At 41.2% G+C, this 19,231-nt stretch overlaps 1 protein-coding gene across 2 annotated transcripts in view; it reads right to left on the bottom strand.

Moving 5' to 3' along the window:
- Positions 1 to 19,231, bottom strand: part of WDR35 (WD repeat domain 35) — a 62,069-nt gene that overhangs the window by 27,346 nt on the left and 15,492 nt on the right. Inside the window, exons 10-17 of one of the 2 annotated variants that reach the window (XM_080932759.1) lie at positions 17,918 to 18,103; positions 13,322 to 13,354; positions 12,889 to 12,949; positions 5,037 to 5,181; positions 3,862 to 3,931; positions 2,916 to 2,969; positions 1,522 to 1,631; positions 939 to 1,149 (exon numbers count right to left, since the gene is read on the bottom strand). In XM_080932759.1, the coding sequence (XP_080788885.1) occupies positions 939 to 1,149; positions 1,522 to 1,631; positions 2,916 to 2,969; positions 3,862 to 3,931; positions 5,037 to 5,181; positions 12,889 to 12,949; positions 13,322 to 13,354; positions 17,918 to 18,103 (870 nt within the window). The remainder of the gene's footprint in view (positions 1 to 938; positions 1,150 to 1,521; positions 1,632 to 2,915; positions 2,970 to 3,861; positions 3,932 to 5,036; positions 5,182 to 12,888; positions 12,950 to 13,321; positions 13,355 to 17,917; positions 18,104 to 19,231) is intronic. The other variant, XM_080932760.1, reaches the window with a different exon arrangement.

The raw sequence follows: 19,231 nt of genomic DNA, 5'->3' as shown, positions 1-19,231 counted from the left end.
AACAAGAAGAGAAAAGCTGGAGAAAATCTGAGGAGGAGGATGACCTTGTAAGAGGACCAGCAGTCTCAATTGACCTGGACCCCTGATATCTCTCAAACACTGGATCACCAACCAGGCAGCACACACCAGCTGATATGAGGCCCACAACACATATACAGCAGAGGACTCTCTGGTCTGGGTTCAGTCAGAGATGCACCTAACCCTCAGGAGACTGGAGGCCCCAGGAAGTTTAGAGCTCTAGTGGGGTCAGGACATCCAAGTGGAGACAGGGTGGGTGGGAAGAGGTATGGGATGTGGAACAGTAGGAGGGTGGACCAGGAAGGGAATAAAATCTTGAGTATAAAAATAAAATAAAATTTTTTAAAAAGGATTAAAAAGAGAAAGGTGAGGTAAGCATACTCTAGACACATAAGTACAGGAGAATGAAGAGGCCATTTCAAACATACAGCAAATAAACCTGGTGATTTTCTTTACTTTTCCTTGAATTTTGATAAGAGAAAAAGAAAACAGGACTATTTATTAATTGTCATGATTCTGTGATGGTGGGCTCAGTTTTGGTTTCAGATAAGGTCTGAACCATGATCCAAGTTGGCCTGGAAGGTCCTAGATAGCCCAGGCTAGCCTCAGAGCACATGGTTCTCCTCCCTTGACCTCTCATATGCCGGGATTACAAGCATATGCCTCCCACTCATCTATGAGCCCATCTTTTAAAAGGCTAAGTAGTGCTGAGAGGTGCCTTTTGGAGAAGGCAAATATATTTTAGAGGTGTTATTCCGACTCTGAACCTAATAGTTTAAACCTCACTGAAAGTTTTAAACTTATTTTCACAAATGTATGCCGCAATGCCAATACGTTTCTCAAAGGAAAAGGGAGGGATCTCCGGGTTTTGAGTTTGGCTCATTACTTATAGACTGTTAACACTTATTTCTTGTCTGTACCTCAGGATCCAAGTTTCTGAAGACATACATTCTCGTCTTCTCCATCATTGCAAACAAATCGGGGTTGTCCTTGGCCCACTTCATATCCCAGACATCTTTGCGCTCCAGTTTTAGCAACTCGCCAACCACTTGCTGCCCCGTACTGTCGGTCAGCCGAGTGTCCAAGTCAAAGAAAGTCAAGACTCCTGTGACGTCGATGACAGCAAGACGACTGAAAGTCATGGCGTTGGGGGAGGGAAAAATGCTTTCAGTAATCATCAAGTCAAACCCGTTTATCAGAAACCTGAATATGGTGGAAGTTACTTTAAAACTTTTTACACAAATTTAACAGAGGATAGAAACTATTCTTTATTTTGTGACTTTTTATGAAAAACTTACCCAATACCAGACAGTGTCAAAATATAAAATAGTTAATGTTAAGTTTCAAGAGTAAAAATAAAAAACCGTACCAGAATGTCCATTTAAACAAAAACAGTGAAGTGTACTCAACAAGTTCACCACATTATTGTAAGTCAGCACATTACCGCGCAAACCTAACCATCCCCACGCACAGCCTGGCGCCCAGGAGAAGTCTCTAGCTTACCTGGAGTTGCAGTTCAGAGATAACTGGCAGGCTCGGCAATCCAGGGAGTATTTTTGAATCAAAGCAACATTAGGAAAGCTGTACCTCTGGATGATGCCAGATTCCCGCCCCTATGGAAATGACCTCTGGTTACTATAGCATATTTACCATAAGAGCATCAAGCTGTAAATACGGGTCTCTCTATATTTTCAAACCCAAGTGACAGGGACCTAGCAAGTGCTCAATTCTGCTGTGGCCAAGTCTATGTTTAACTCCTAACTTGAATCTTTTAACAGCACCTGTAAGTGGTCTAATTTTTCCTCATAGAATATTCAAGAAAGAAGTCAGGACAAAGATGTAATACACTGATTCCTATCCAAGAAACATTTAAGGCTGCTTATAATTTAGGTTAATATTCAGAGTAGACTAAAGGCTGCCGAAGTATCTACTCAGTCACATTGCACAGATCTGAAATGGAAGGTCAGGGTATGAAACAGCTGATCCTGAAGCCTAGCCGTCCATCCCAGAACATCAGCTTCTGGCAAGAAGAAAGGTTATGGAGAAGCAGCAATCCCTTGAGCACTATTTTAAAACTGACACGGTGTATACATACATTCCCTGGACGGGCATGCCAGTGTGCAGATGAGCAACAAATGCAGCAGAGGAGCAGGGGGAAGGCTGGCTTTCAAACTCGTCTACACTTGAGCCATGTGGGGCAATGGGCTAACCCGCCCGTTTTAGCCAAAGAGCAAGGATTCCTCAGTATGATGCTCAAGCAGGACCTATCAGAAAAGCGGGAAAGCCATAGGATACAAAGTTCCTAAGAGCATTTCCCCACAAAATGGGCGGACTGCTAGAGAACTCAGCAGGCCACAGGTGAGCCTCTGCTCAACTCAAATGCACTACTGAGTCAGTTACTTCTGACATTCATGTTTTCAAATGTCAGAGCTCAAGAAAAAACAGCATACTATTGCTTCTGTTTTTAAATTTTAGCAAAATATTGCCAGGGACTCCTCAACTTTACTGGCTGGAAAAATACACCATTTCATTCTGTTTTATGATTGTACATCATCTAGAGCCGGTATAAGTTCCTGGGCTACATACAGGGGAAATCCTCTCAGTCGGTGCTTTCCGTACGGCCTCTGCCTCTGCTGACTGTAGGACTTTCAACCTGTGGTCAGCCCCACATCTGTGCCCTTCTCAGCTCTCCACACCTGCTGATTTTACAAGTAGCTAATATTTTTACAAATGATTGATAATATGTGCACAAGCTTCAGAACTTTCTCATTTCTTCTATCAGACTTTGAGAAACATAGGACATCCAGAAGATGATAATCTAAATCCAAAATACTTGCTTTACCCTTACTCTGTAACTTAAACAAGTTTATTCATAAAATGAGTTTATTTCAACTTACCACAATCAATGTCTTATCAGATGCAGTAATGGCACAAATTGGATCCCTCGTACCCTAAAATTAATCAATCATTTTATGTAATATTTATTGAATAACAAAGGAGGTCCCAAACTCATATGCAATTATTAAAATATATAACAATACATTTGTTGATGTAACAATTTTATTTGCTGAGTACCTACTATGTGTCAATCACTGAAGTAAGTACTAATGCTACTTCAGTAAAATCTTGATCCCCAAGGGATTACTTAAAAAAAATCAACTTCCAAACATCTAATTATAGGTAGTCTTTTTAAAAAGATAAAAGTGGATTATAAAAGCACATAGGCAGAAGTAGATGGTAAAATGCCTAAGCTTAGCTCTTAAAGCTGTGCTCAGGGAGGTAAGCACATGCCACCAGAAGGGTAAAATGGGAGAACCCTGCAGCCACCTGGATCTAAATAAAGGGCATCATGTTTATCGAAAAGAGCCAGTCACCATAGCTAGTATATATATATCTGACAAAGCAATCAGCCAGAAGTCAGACTGTTGTCTCCGGAGAACTGCCAGAAACTGACTCTTCTCTCGACTGGGGAACATGAGAAAAGGAAAGAGCATGGAGAAAGTTCCTATAAGTGATAAAATTACCAACAGTTCAGTCACCACAACTCACAGACAGGTGTGGCCCAAATAGCGACAAATGCAGCCCAAAAGTTACAAAGTCATAAACTTAGAACATTTTAAATGTGGGGCTGCAAAGATGGCTTGGTAGGAAAGTGCCTGCTGGATAGGCTGTGGGACCTGAGTTTGGGTCCCTAACAAACATATGAAACACAGATGGGACAGTGTTTAAGGAATTGTTACAATGATGCCTTATTTGCTAGAACAAAACTCTTGTTCATGTCTAATAAAATTACAGTATTTCCTTATCTGCAGACACTGACACTGAGCAAATCAAGTCACCTACTTGAATGGCTTTACTATAATCAAACACCCCATCCACAGATCCAGAAGGTACATCATCAACGTGATAAATTCTGTTAAGAAAAAAAAAAAAAGAAGCTTGAAGAAAGTGGGGATTATATTACTTCATAATCTCTACAACTAAGGACTGAATGACTACAGTAAGCATTCTTTTCTAACAGAAAAACCCTGATTTTTTAAAAAGAGTTCTTGATACAGGTGAATCTCATAAAAGCAGAGACTATCCACCAAAGATTTAGAGTTATATAAGTCATTTGTTCAGTAAAATCATGCCCCACTGTGAACAACCAAGTTATGCATTCCCAATAAAGTCCATTGAGCTGTTAGATTTTTGCCTCACTGTTGGTCAAGAATAACTGTTTGCTTATTAGTTTATTTGCTTGCCTGCTGTTTGCTTGCTGCTTGCTTGCTTATAGTCTCTATGTAGCCTGGGTATATCTCAAACTTAGAATCCTCCTGCCTCGTCCTCCTGTCCACTGCAACTTCAGGCGTGTGAAGTAATAACTTTATACAGAACTTCCAGTTATTTACCGAACACATTTACACATCTTCATATTGAAAGCTTATACTTCAGGAGTCCCTTTGTCCTCGAGTATCTGAGTGTCAGGGCCCTCTTTCTCCCCACTTACCAGAAATCACTCCAATTCAGACTCCCAGAATCCAGGGCTTTGGAAAGAAACCACATGCCCAGCTCACCCCTACGTAAAGCCCTCCCTCCATACCTGTGTGTAAGGACCTGCATCTCCCCTGGTGGTGGATGCTAGGATCACCTCCTAGAAAAATCCCTATACAACTAGCCTATGGGGGTGAGGCTTCAGCTAGATCCTCATTTCTTAACTGAATGACAATAATTTCATTGTACCATTAACATGTGGCATGAGTCACACAGCCATTTCCTAACCAAATAAATCGCCACAGATTTCCGGCCTTTATCAATATGGGGGTTTTGTCTTGTTCTATTTTGTTTACATCATGCCAACTTTCTTTTACTTTGGTAAATTTAAATAGAACCATTTAAAAGCTATTTAAATTAAATAAAAGTGTTTCTATTAATCAAGGCAATGTACATTTTTCAAGAATGGCAATAGATAATTAACTATTTCTGGATTCAATATGGTATGGTTGTGTTATTAAAAATATGTATCAAAAAAAACATACCTCTCTCTTCCTTCTTTTCGAGCCCGTGTGATCTGATTAATTTCCAATGCTGTGAGCTTCTTTGCCACACGATATTGCCAGGTATAAAATGCTTCTTTTGAAGCTGCTATCACATGGGTTTTGGTCATTGCAACAAACAATGGTACTATTAAAAAGAACAGTAAGACGACTAAGCTGTAGTTACACAGAAAGTGCTACACAGCGCTTAAGCACCACTGAGCCCAACTCCTCATTTAAGAAATAATAAAGCCAGTATTGAAATAAGCACAGACAGTCTCTCAAGTCAGACAAGAATCTAAAGGTACTAGGATCATACAAAAAAAAAATATTAAGTGGATCTACGGTGTAAAGGGACCTGCACCAAAACCTCAGGACTTGTTTAAAGCGTACTTAGGAGTATGGGAGTGAGAGGAAGAGCATCTGCCCAGCCTGGGGGAAGCTACAGGCTCAACCCTCAGGGTCACAGAAAGAAAGGGGAGCAACCTTTTAAATAATTATTATTTTATGTGCATTGGTGTTTTCCCTGCATGTATGTCTGTGTGAAGGTGTCAGACCTCTGGAGTTACAACCACATAATTGCTGGGTATTAAATCCAGGTCCTCTGAGAAAGCAGCCAGTGTGTTTAACCACTGAGCCATCTCTCCAGCTCCAGAAATAAATATTTGTGAGCCAAGGTTAGGCAACAGTTGGTGCCTTAGGAATAACACCAAAGATAATGCAACAAAAATAAAGCAATTAGACTGCAACAAATAAAGACATTTGTGTTTTATATGATATCAAGAAAATTAAATAAGAACATATTTATAAATCATAAATCTTATAAACATACATGAGACTGTCCAGAAATAGTTAACAAGAAAAACCTTTAAAAAGGCAAAGAATCTAAGTAAACACCTCTCCAATAAGATACACAAATAACCATGAAAAGATAACCGACATCATTAACCACCAAAAACTAAACATCTAAACTACAATCAACATATCACGCGATCCTCACTAGCATAGCTAGAATTTTAGAAAGTAAGACAAGAATTGGTAAGGGTATAGAGGAAAAAAAAAAGAAAATGTAAAATATCTGAAATAATATCCCAAAGTTTCCCAAAATGTTGACTATAGATTTACCCACTACTTATCAACTCTGCTTCTAGGTACATGTCTAAGAGAAGCAAACACACACACAAATTTACACTCAGGTGTTCAAAACAGCATTCCACACCATAGCCAACGCAGAGAAACAACTCAGATGTCCATCAGCTGATGGACCTGATCTCTTTCTTCCCTCCTCAGTACCAATTACAGCTCGGGCTAAACATTTAGCCTTTTTTTTTCTTGATTTCATTTGTCTTGTATTTCCACTTCACTTAGTAAAAAAGAAAAAAATTTCTCCTGAGTGTCATGCTTCTAGGGAGACATTTACCTGACACCTACTGTGTACACTATGTGAAGCAGCTTCATCAACTCCAAGTGTGGGTTAAAAATGGGAGAGCAAGCAGTAAAATAATCACCTAAGGTCATAGAATACTAAGTAAGATAAAACCAAATATGCACTTTCATACAAAATATATAAAAGCAAAGCAGTTCTCTGGAAAGGGCACTGCTCCCTGTTTTCTGAGTCCATGAATAGTCAACCGCTGCAAACTGTTTCTGTTTATACTGCAAAGCAAGGCGGCCAGCGCCGGCAGAGCTGTCCTGGCCAGGGGCATGTTTTGGCAGCAGGACATAGAAACTGGAGAGTAGACTGTCCCTAGCAGCGTGGTGATAACTAAGGAGTCTGACAGCTCAGGGCTCAAATGCGAGGATTTTTATCACTAAGGACTTCAACAGAGATGAGTCAATTTTTTAATTCAGATTTCCAAAGTTTTTCTACTCAAAACAAATCATAAACTCTTAATGACCTCTAGAGGGAGCACAAAGCCTTCATTGCCTTGCACAAGATGAAAGCCAAACCTCCAGTGGACACTGTTAGAAGTCAGCCAGACTGTCTTCTCACTGACTTTTTACTAAATCTAATAAATATTTAGTAAATTCACCATGAATATTTTAATTTTGGTAATTACGCTCTTATTGATTTGAGGTTCACAACCCTTTACTGCTTCCTGGTAATATATAAAACTTCCAAAGCATATAAAAGCATTTTCTCAACCAGTGTTTAATTACAATTACAAGTTACATTCATGTTCTTTTATTCTTTTTTTCCACACAATTTATTCTGATCATACTTTCCACTCCCCCATGTTCTTTATTCTTGACACTTCATAAATATGAGAATTTATTGCTATTCTGATTAATTCAAAATAAAATGTTACTGGTTCAAAAGACATGTCAGGCTTCTTGGATTCAAACTGCAAACACTTCATAATTATGATATTAACAATTATGTTTCTGTCTCTGAACCTCAGGTTACATGTCAACTGAAAATAACAATATCAGCCCTATAGAGCTGTTTTAATGATTAAAAGAGAAAATAAAGGATAACACGGTACCTAAAATAGAGTAAATGCTTATTAATTTTAAATACATGGAAGCACTCTTTCGAACACATTATATGTATTAACTCGAAACCACTGCAGAAGGCCAACAGTGCTAACATTAGTTAGCAGTTCTAACATGTCTGTTACACAGCTAGACAGTGGACAAGCAGGACTTAAACCCGGGTGCTCTACTGCTCCTGAATCTGTGCTCTGAGTTGTGGAAGCAGAATGCCCCTCAGTAAACATTAAGGATCCATTAGGCATGGTAGTTAGTGGTTTCATTTTCATTTTCTACATGAATTATTATAATGTAACTAAGCACTCCAGTCATTACTCAGAATAAATATAAATATACCAGAAAATATTTCAATTCATAGAGTAGCACTCCCAATAAATTTACATGGGAACACAATGCCATCTATATAAATTCTGATAGATTTTCATTAAAAGATTAAAGTCCACCTAAATTTACAAGAAGACAAAGACCAGGTTGGCAGTCAGAGTATGACAGGAGTACTTTATTAGTAAAGGCAACACACGGTTTGATCACCGGACACGGAAGAGATGCATTGGTAATGACCAGGAAGACACCTTGCTACTGCAAGCTTTCATGGGACTAGAAGGCACTGGACACCTAATTGTTGCTGAGGGAAAAGTCATCAGCAGCCTTGCCCAGCTTCGAGGCCAGTGAGCCACACTAATGACTGGCATGGTGACACACACCCATGGTGTGAAAGCGACACAAATGTCAGGAGGTTAACAAGCTGCTGCCTGATTAGACTGAAGCCTGATTCACAGAGGAAGCACATGCCTAGAACTAAAATCTGGTTAGGATTTGCAAGCGTAGGGACAGACCTAATGCTATTAACCTACTAAATAAACATAACAGCAAACTGCCCTGTAAATTCAAAGCCATCGTGCACTTATCTTCATCAATAGAACAGTTCATCATCAGCGTCTCTCTGTGCAGTGAGCAGAAATTCATTAGTAATCAAAATACAGAGAACACGTGTCCATGGAGTCCTCAGCCACAAAAGGGACATCAATACCATCCCCAAGCCAGCCATAAATGTGACATCAATATAATCCCAGCCCCAAAGCTCAGGGACCATTCGAGAAGGGAGCAGAAAAACACTAAGAGCAAGAGGCCAAAAAAGGACCAAAGTAAAACAGTGTCTTCTGGACATGACAGGCCCACTGCACACATGAGCTCACAGCAGCTGTGCTTGCCTGCACAAGACCTGCTCAAGACCAAGCCAATCAACACTCTAGTGGGAAGGGGAAGGGGCTCAGGACCCTGCATTCCTAAGTAAGGAACTACTGATGGTTGACGGCTTCTGTAGGAAGGAGTCAGGTGTCTTAGTATGGTAGGTCAACTACTCTACAATGGACACCTTCACACCCACGAGTATATGGACAGCACAAGTTGGACTTAGTGGGTTATTAAAACAAAACAGAAGGATAAAGTTAGAAGGAAGTAAGAACCAGAAGTCATTAGGGCAAAGTGGGAGGCTAAATATGATCAAATATTAAATTCTCAGAGTTAATTAAAATATTACATTGAAAATTAAGATCAACATTGTTAAAGATTTATTTCTTTTTATGAGTATGGGTGTTTTGCCTGCATGCATGTCTTATAAATCTGGTGCCCCTGGAGACCAAAAGAGGGCATCAGATTCCCTGGAACTGGAATTACAGATAGTTATGAGCTGCCATGTAGGTGATGGAATTAAACCAAGTTCTCTAGAAGAGCATCTCATGTTCTTAACTGCTAGGACATCTCTCCAGCACCAAAGATCAAGTTTTAGAAAACAGAACTCCAAGTTTAGCAAGAGGCTCAGTAACTTAAATAAACTAAAGCAGAGTGACATTCAACTTCAACCTCAGACATCAGCATGCATATACACATGTATGTGCCAACACATGTGAACATGCATATACACAGGCACATGTACAACATCCACATCCACATGCAACAAATTTCAAACTATGCAGAAAGATTACCGAGGAGAAAATGTAAGAAATTATGCTTTCCTTAAATGAGCCTTAACACTAATAGGCAGTCATTAATAGCAGAGCCAGGATGTAAAAAAAAATTTAAAACAATTTAGGAATTCACATTTAGGAAAAATCTGCTTGTAATATTTTAATGCTCAGGGCTGAATAAATTCCTGGATCCATATTGGTTTCCCTGCTTTGCCACTTATTCATTTCTTAGCACTTTAAAGAGCTGAAAAACTTGAATGTTGTCATCAAATTAGCCTTCTCTGGAATACATGGAAACTATCATTAGAACCCCACCAAAATGACCGCTGCACAGGAAGGCTGGTCCTCTTGGGTCGCTCTGTGCTTTGGTCCCTCTCTCAATGCTATCCTCTCCTTAAATGCCACCTAAGAAATCCTTTGTTCTCATTTTTTGAAGCAGGGTTTCTCTGTGTATTCCTGGCTGTCCTGGAACTCATCTGTAGACCAGACTGGTCTCAAATTCAGAGAGTTCCGCCTACCTCTACCTCCCAACTGCTGGAACTAAAGGTGCGTGCGACCACTGCCTGGCACATATATTTCTTATAAGACATGCTTACACACCCACATCCATTTATCCCAGGCACCAGCACAATCCCTGGGGCACATGGCACCCAGCACAGAAGCAGTTAAATGTTGACTGCTTAACTGATAAGCCAAACCTTATTTATTTATACATCCCATAAGGAAAACCATGATCTCTTTATTTCTGCTAGGGACTGTTATAGTGTCTGAAGCAGTATACTTCCGGTTTGCTGAAGAATCACTTTCAATTTAGATGATGTAAACACAGTCCATGCACTCAAACAGTTGTCAGGCCCAAGCACACTGTTAGGGATTGGGGGTGTGAAAGTTAGCTAGACAGATCTTTAAGAAGTCAAACAATCCCAGTCAGGATAGCATCAGTCAGAAGACAGGGTGAGAAGGACTTAGGAAGAAGTATACTAAAGTGACTACGGGGCTGGTGAGGGGGCTCAGTGGTTAAGCACACGGGCAGCTCTTCCTTAGTTCAGTTCCCAGCCAACCACAGGGTGGCTCACAATGGTCAGAAAGAGATGTGATGCCCGGGCTCCACAGAAGAGCAGCTAAAGAAAGCACAGCATGCCTCCTGCTGAGTAGAGTAGAATCCTGACAGCCCTACTCTGTATACGTTTCTTTGGGTTTTTACAGAAACTGTCAAGAAGAAAGATAAAGAGCAAAACCAAAATCAGACATTCTAGATTAGCATCTGTCATATGGCATTGTTTATTGCTTGTTTTAGTTTTCCAACTTCCTGGAGATTTTAAAAGGGAATTATCTGAGATATATATGAAACACAACGTGAGTCTTTGTATCTGTTTACTGAGGGCCAACGGATGAATTGTTGGTTAAAATTTCATCCAATGAAACTTTAAGTCAAAAAGTTTTAAGACTCAAAAATACAAATAGATTATGTTCTCAAGTACTTACTATTTTATGAAGAGGATAAATTTATGTTTAATTTTGCTTTAAAAAGCAGTCTACCTGACATGAAGGAAAAAATACAACAATCTAAAGATTGGCAAAATTCACACCTTAAAGACATAATACATTGGTTCAGGGAAATGGCTCAGTAGGGAAGGACTCTTGCTTTTGATCTTAAAAAACCAAGTTCGATCCCATAGAGTAGGAGAAAAATGACTCCTGAAAGTTGTCCTCTGACCTCTATATGCATGGCACGCTACATTAAGAATGTAATACTTCTAATAATAACACATATATTCACAGGACACATCTGTAATAATGATAAGCTATGTGTTTTATTAATAGGAACTTAACATATGTATGCATATGAATGTACATAAACATAAATATGCACACATGTATACAGACCTACTTATGCAACAATGCATGTAGACAAGAGGTTAAATATTTCATTATATCACAGTGAGTTACTAAAACCTAAACACGAGGCCAATACATCTTTCACATACACTTGTTTTAACCAAAGACCCCAGCAAAATGCATTTAAGAGACTTAGCACTTGCTTTTAAAATTCAGTTTATTTCATGTGTATGAATGTTTTGTCTGTGTGTATATATGTATACCACATGCATGCTTGGTACCCAGGAAAGTCAGAAGAGGTTGCTGAATTCCCTACAACTGGAGTTACAGACCATTGTGAGCCACCATGTAAGCACTGGGAATCGAACCAGGGTCCTCTCCAAGAGCAGCAAATGCTCTTAGCCATTTAGCTATCTCTCCATTCCCACTAACATGATTTTCAGATTTAATAAACAAGTAGTTCACCAGTCAGAAAATAAAACAATGTATTTTAACTGCTTTGGATTGAATTATTTTTGTCACCATTTCTAATATATGGAAGTACATTTTATAAGAGAGACATTAATTCTGGAAGCTGCAATGGCAAAAATATTTTAATGGTCTTAAATAATTAAATAAGTCTCTTAGAATAAGATGTAAAACTACCCAGAGGGTTACTTTAATCTCTGTTGGGTAGAGGGAAGGAGCAAATAGAGTAACAAATGTCCTCAGAAAAAAGAAGTGGGCAATTTTTTAACACTTTCTCTATTAATAGATTGGTTTCATTAGCACTGGGGAAAGTGAGCCTACTTTATAAGCAGCTGAAGTGTTTTTATGGGAAAGAAGTATTTACAAGCAGTTTATTAATAATAAAAGTGGTTTAAGAGCAAAATTCTTTCTACAGCCCTGTTTATTACGCACTAATCTTCCATTGCTTGCCAATTCCTATACAATTATGAAGACAAATGGTGGCAATGTGGCAATTATGGAACTGCTGTGGATTTTAGACACAATAGCCTCCCTTACAGGTTATTCACCATGATGTTTTAACCAAGATGCTTTCAGAGTGAATGAAAGCATCTTGAAAGTCTAGCATGAAAACAGTATCAACTGGTACTACTTGTGACAACCAGAAGGTATGTATGTCATTCTTATTTAGAAAATATCGTTCTAATGAATACCATTAGTAGAGGTGGAAAATATGTGATCCAGGCACACAATTATGTGCAGGTGTGCACACTCATGCACGCTCATACGGAGGCTAAAGAAAGATGTTGGGCATCTCCTTCTATCATTATCCTCATTGTCTGGGACAGGGCCTTCAACTGAGCCTTAAGCTATTTCAATGAGGTGGTCTGGCCAGTGAGCTCCTGAATCCACACATCTCAATCCCCAAAGCTGGAGTTACAGGCATGTGAGGTCATGCCTAGATTTTGTGTAGGTGGTCAGGGATTTGAACTCAGTCCCTCTTGCTTTAACAGCAAACATTCCGACCCAAGGAGTCACATAACTTCAGCCCTTTGGAATTTTTTTAGTTAGTGTTACAAATAAAACCCCATCAGAAAAGATTTTCTTACCAAGATCAATGTATTTAGGGTCCAAGGGTGTGCCAATAGAATTGCAAAGAACAAGCACAAACTGTAAACAGATAAAAGGAAAAAATATCAGACTTCTTAGAATATCAGAGTTCTGCTTGTGAACACTATGGGACATGTGCTCCACATAGCATGCTTATCCTTCTCACACATCACTAACCTGGAAGTAACTGATAAAACTTCAGTACAGAGAAAAGCAGACAGAAGGAAAGATCATCTACAGCCCTGACTACAGCCCACCAGCCACAATGGAGGCCGATTTCTCACTATAACAAACACCACAGTTTTAGGAGGACACACAGCAAGTGGTCCATCTGTCCCATCACTATACTTGTAAAGGCCCGGATGCCACAGCACCATGCCACACTCACTTCCCCACCTATCCAGCCACGTAGAAGCCAAAGTAATTCATTACCGTTGCACCAAATGTCTCCATTTCGTTCTCCTCCTTTGAAGCAATATATGAACAGTATGAGAAATTCAGAAAAATGCAATTAATTCAGGAGCGATGGCTCATATCCAAACAACCATGACTGATAGAAGTGTACAAAATGTTCACTTTACATTGTACTGCTCTAAGTGGGAAATTTCATCTTAACTACTAGTCACTGAATCATGCACTAACAATACTGTTTCACTTAAATGTTTCCCTAACAAGCTCAATAATTTCATAGTAATTTTGTGTGTTGTTTATGTATTTTCCTAACAGTGTCTCAAACCTTGTTTAACTTTATAAAAGTCAACTTAGTGGTAATAGAATAAATTCCTTCCACCTACTACTTAAAATAGACTTGCCTGTTGCCTCAGCACTGCACAGAAGTGTGCTTTAACTTTCCTGCCTAACAACCATGTCAGTTTATAAGTTTTCAGAATCAAATAATGCACAGGATTTCGTAGAAAAACTGGCAGTCTCCCCCACTTCCTACGCCGTAATGTAGGGGTTCTCAACACGTCTAACCCTTTAACACTGTTCCTTGGGTTGTAGTGACCCCCCCACCATACAATTATTTCCATTGCTACTGTTCTGAACCGTAGTGTAGGTGTGTGCTAGCAGCCATTACTCCAACGCTTCCTTCTGTTACTTCTGTCCCAACTCCAAGCAGCAGCCTTTTGTTGGTTGGATACCAGTTGGTTCTTCCTTTCGGATGTTTTGTGAGACGAGATTTCACCTTGTGACTGATGCTGGCCTTGAACCCTGGAAACCTTCAGCTGCAGCTGCCACAGTCTCCTAATTAGAATCACAGGCGGGCGCCACAGTGCACAGCTAGGTGGCACGTTCCCGGTGCTCCCTCTGGCTTTGCTCAGTCTAGTACTGTACTCACTGCCTTCCCGCTGTGACTCTAAGGCGACTCTCTCTCTCCATCCGCTTTCCCAGTCCCTGCCCCACACTTCAGTGACCACCTCTTTCTGCTTTGAACATAACTTTGGCAGGCGCTTCTGAAGTATGAAGCCTTGGTGATCACACAAAGACTCTCACAGCGAACCCTCACATCGTAACTTCTGTTTTAGACATACTGGGCTGTCCTTGTTAACACATGCAGGTTTCAGGGTTATGGTTTGGGCCTTTTCTCTATGCTTTGCTTCCTGCCTACTTATTACTAACTTGAATCTCTACCTAGGCCCCAATTCAGTGTATCTTCTCTCAGGGGATCCGACATGAGGCAACGGACTGACTGCACCCTGCTTTCCCTTGGAGCCTTTCCTCTCACTGGAGTCCTGAATATACTGTGAGCAGGCAGCTGGTACACTCCTCACCATGGGTCTGGGACTTGTGGGTTTTCTACTCTGTCTTGGTTTATTCCTATTTTGGTGACCTTTACCCTGAGATAACTCCCTAAGATAGGTAAGTTTGGGAGGAAGTGTTGGTGACCTTGCACATGAAAAAAGGTCAGAATTCCACTCTCACATTGGCACTTACAATGAGAAATCTTAGTCAGGAAACCATTTTCCCCTGGAATTCTGAGGGCAATTCTCTAAGCCTTTGCTGATGACTAGCTGAATGCCACCCTAAGGTCTCATCTTGTGAAATCTGCTTTCTCTTTTGTTGAGTTGTGTCAGTTTAATCCCCCAGTGTTCTGAAATTCACAATGACATTTCTTGATGTGGAAACATTTTTAGTCACTGCGCTAGGTTTCTTCTCATGGAAAACCGCAAGGGAGTTTTGCTTTGTTGTTGTTGTTGCTGTTGTTGCTGTTGTTGTTGTTGTTCTCCCTCTCTCTCTTCCATCTAGAGTGTGTATGTGTGTGTTCACCTGTGGGGGTACATGCTTGTGCACATGCGTGAGGAGGGTAGCAGTTGACTTCCTCATCGTGGTGCGCTTTATCTACTGAAGCAGACTCTCTTGCTAAACCCACGACTAGCTGATGTGGCTGCTCTGGCCAGCCAATTAGCCCCAGGGACTTCCTCTCTGGCCTCCCCAGTGCTGGGGTACAGGTGTTCAACCGTGCCTCCCAACCTCTGTGTGGGTGTTGGGTACCCTATCTCCCTCCTCACACTTGTACGGCACAGCTAACCCACTGGGACATCCCGCAGCCTCCGGCCTCCATCTTGCCTATTCATTTTTTAGCACTGTTGCTCAAATCATAAGCTTTCATGACCTTTTCTCTTTTTTTCCATTTCCTTGTCTTTTGACTCCTTAACTATTTCCTTTACTTCACTGTCCGGCCTTCTTGGCCACCTTTTCAACGTGATTATCATCTTTGTAATTCCCTAATCTCTGCTTGCCTAACGTCCTTTTCTTGCTTTATGGGTGGAAGTCCCTGACCTGTGTGAGAGCCGACAATGACTGTTCCTCTGAGACACTGGTGCCTTTGAATTGCGCTCCCTGGGCTGGATCAGTGAGTAAATGGTCAAGAGCACCTGTTGCTCCTGCAGAGGACCAGGGTTCGGTTCCCAGCACCCATCCATGACACCAGTTCCAGGGTCGGACACCCTCTACTAGACTCCACGGGCACCTGTATGCTTGTGGTGCAGACAAGCAGACACACATGCATGGTGACATGCACCTTTAGTCCCAGCACTCAGGAACCAGAGACAGGAGGATCTCTGGGAGTTCAGGGCCAGGCTGGTCTACATGGTGAGTTTTACAAAAGACAAGTCTACCCAGAGAGACCCTGTCTCAAAACAACAAAAACAAACAAACAAACAAAAGAATCAGACAAATAAATTACCTTAACTGTCCCCTCCTAGTAAACGTCCCCCTCACTCCCAGTTCTTTTCTACTTGCGTCTATATTTGGCATTTCTTGCTACATTGGATGTTTCCCAAATATCTGTGCCTCCTTTCAACTGCTATACTTAGAAGCAAGGTGCTTAAAGTTTATGTTGCCTACTTCGCCATCAGTGGGCCTCACCTGCCATGACCTTGTGTGATGTGATTGGCTAGATCTGCTTTAAGAGATTCTCAATCTGTATGTAGTCCCTTCTCCTGAGACCACCCAACCTACTACCTTAGAGTCAGAAGCTCAGTGCCTGTGCTCTGGGAACCATGCAGGAGAGAAGGGAGGGACTAGGAAGGTAGTGCTTAGCACCTGCCTGCCTTTCAGCAGTCTGTCCCCTGTCAGCCATGTTTAGGCCTTCAGCATAGAAACTCTTTTCTTTTTTCCCTTCCTTTCCTTTCTTTTCCTTTCTTTTTAAGAATGTATTTTGAGGCCTGTAATATGTCTCAGCAAGTAAAGGGGTTTGCTGCCCAGCCCGAAGACCTCAGTTCAATCCTTGAAACATACATTATGGAAGGAGAACAGAGACTCCTGAAGCTTGTCCTCTGACATGCACAAGTGTGATGTACCAAGAGAGCACACGCACTTAAATAAATGTAAGATTTTTCTATAACTCACTCTAGCTATGGATCTTAGGTTCATTGCTTTTATTATTCATATTTGAGATGATTACAATGACATCCTCCCTCCCTTCCCTCCAAACCTTCCCATACACCCCTCCTTGCTGGCTTTCGAGTTTCTGCCTCAATTTTTACTGCTATTTTACATATACACTTGGGGGAACACATACACAAATATATGTGTGTATTTGTATGTTTATTTTTACATACATGGATGTTTTGTCTACATGTATATCTGAGCTCCATGTATGTGCAGTGCCCATAGAACCCACAGGAGGGTATTGGATCCCCTAGAATGGAGATACAGGCCGTTGTTAGCCACCATGTAGATGCTGAGAGTCACTGCAGGTCCTCTAGAACAGCAGCCAGTGCTCTTAAGCACTGAGCCTTTTCTCCAGCCCTAATTTTTTAAAGTCTTTCTTGGTAACCAAGCCTTAGTCTTGGCAGATGGCAACACCCTGTGGGCTCTGTCTAGAGGGAGACCCGGGAACTTGCTTGTTTCTGCATCTATTTTGTGATTTTTGTATGTTTTCTCACTCACATTACCTCTGCTACTCCCAAATTGTCTTGGCCCCACCAGGCACCCCACCCTCTGCTCCTGCAGCATTCAGTAGCCACAATCCATAAATGCCCTTCATAGGCCTGCCGACGTGATCTCCCAGGTTCACGCCACACGCTGCTGTCCGTACCTCTCTTTTCCCCTGTGGGCTTGTGACTGTTTTGGAAACTACTTGTACTGCTGCTTTAGTTTGTTTTAGGGAAAAGCGAAGCCAAGTGGGGCTGTTCAAACAATCACCTTAACAAAATCTCTGTTCATAACCCAGCCAGAGACACTCACGATCTTCTTTGCAATTTCTCAAATTGTCAGCATGCTTTCTAAAATTCATGAAACTCAGGTAACTCAAGTATTTCTACAGACATCAGAAAGCCGTTTCCCACTCGTGACACATTTCAGAGGCAAAAGCTTCAGTATGGAAGCCGTTAGCATGAACTGCCAATGTCTGGCTGGTAGAGAAAAAGAGTCAGGAGATAGAAAGAGTTTCAGACAGACACCCAGGAGAGCCAGTGTGCTATCCGCTCCAGTGCCCACGCTTGAGAAGGCTGGCAACTAGAGCCCCAGCTCTGTCCATTGCTAACAACACATCGGGGACTTAAGATACCAAAGGGTTCCTACCTGAGGGTGATTTTCATCAGCCTTTGTAGCCAGAATGCAGAAATCGCCACACGTGGTGATAGAAATGAGACTCTTCACATATTTAACATATTTCTCGTTGTTTTTTGTGTCCCAGAAAACAACACAGTACTCAGGACGATCGGGTCTGGTGTATGCATAAACCACAGTGTTGGAACAATAGCCCCACTAGGGATGAAGACAGGGGAGGAACAAAAGTGGGAGGAGGAGATAGACCATTTAGTTTAGGGGGAAAAAAATCACTATTTATTTTTATTTTCAAAATAGTCTAACAGTTGCTGTTATCAAGGCTAAAAAATAGTTCCTATTGAAAAAAATCTAAAAGTCATAATAAAACAATTTTTAAAAAATTTAGCTTGTCTAACTTTCATTAATTTGCAAAGGTTAAGCTTCAGGGGTAAAATTTTTCAATAGTTAATTAATCCCTGCTTTGGGGGGTGGCCCAGAAAGTGATCAAATGCTACCAAAGGTGAATTCTGGATCTCCAAGACAAAATTCAAAATAGACACTTCATCTTTTCCCTGTTCATGTTTTTTTTTCCAGAATGTTTTTATCTACATCTTGTCCAAAACAAAATACAGAAGTCTCTCTCTCTCTCTCTCTCTCTCTCTCACACACACACACACACACACACACTTCCTGAGGAAAAGTCATGTTCTGGTCCTTTGACTACAACTGTTCACTGAACGTCTCCGTCGCAGAGCCCACTGGGAAGGCACGCCCACTGGCAGCCGCCTGTCTAGTGCGGCAGAACACTCACATGGAGTCTTGAATGCGCTGTACTGCCCGCCAACACTGTGTTTTGTTCTCACTAAAAGGTCAGTCCCTCAGGCCACTTGCTAATATCAACTTTGGCTTTCAAAAGACTTAAGGTTTACAAAAACATTACAACGATACGATGTTCCCAAACGTCCTTCCTCCACGCAGCATCACTAGACTGCACACTCGTCACTAGCTTTGCCCTAATGTCCTCTGAGATCCTAGAATCTTATGGTGGCTACAATATCTTCGGCTGTCATGTCTCCCTGGGCTCCTTTGGGCTGTCGTGGTTTCTCAGTCTCTCATATTTGAGGATCTCAGCAGAGGAAAGAAGTGTCAGTCAGAGCCCCTCAGTGTGAATCTGTGTGCTACTTTTCCTGTGTTTACACAGTTACATATGTTACACAGTGTGTAGAGAGACCTCCACTGAACTGAAGTGTGGCTCTACGACCTCCATGTGACATCGTGGGAGACGTTAAGCCTCTTCACTTGGCTAGGGTGCAGCTTGCTAGCTTTACCACTGAAAAGCTCCCTTCC

Source organism: Micromys minutus (assembly GCF_963924665.1).
Source record: "Micromys minutus genome assembly, chromosome: 1".
NCBI classification, from domain to species: domain Eukaryota; kingdom Metazoa; phylum Chordata; class Mammalia; order Rodentia; family Muridae; genus Micromys; species Micromys minutus.
The sequence above is the reverse complement of the archived record's forward strand: the minus strand, read 5'-3'. Positions and strand labels throughout refer to the sequence as shown.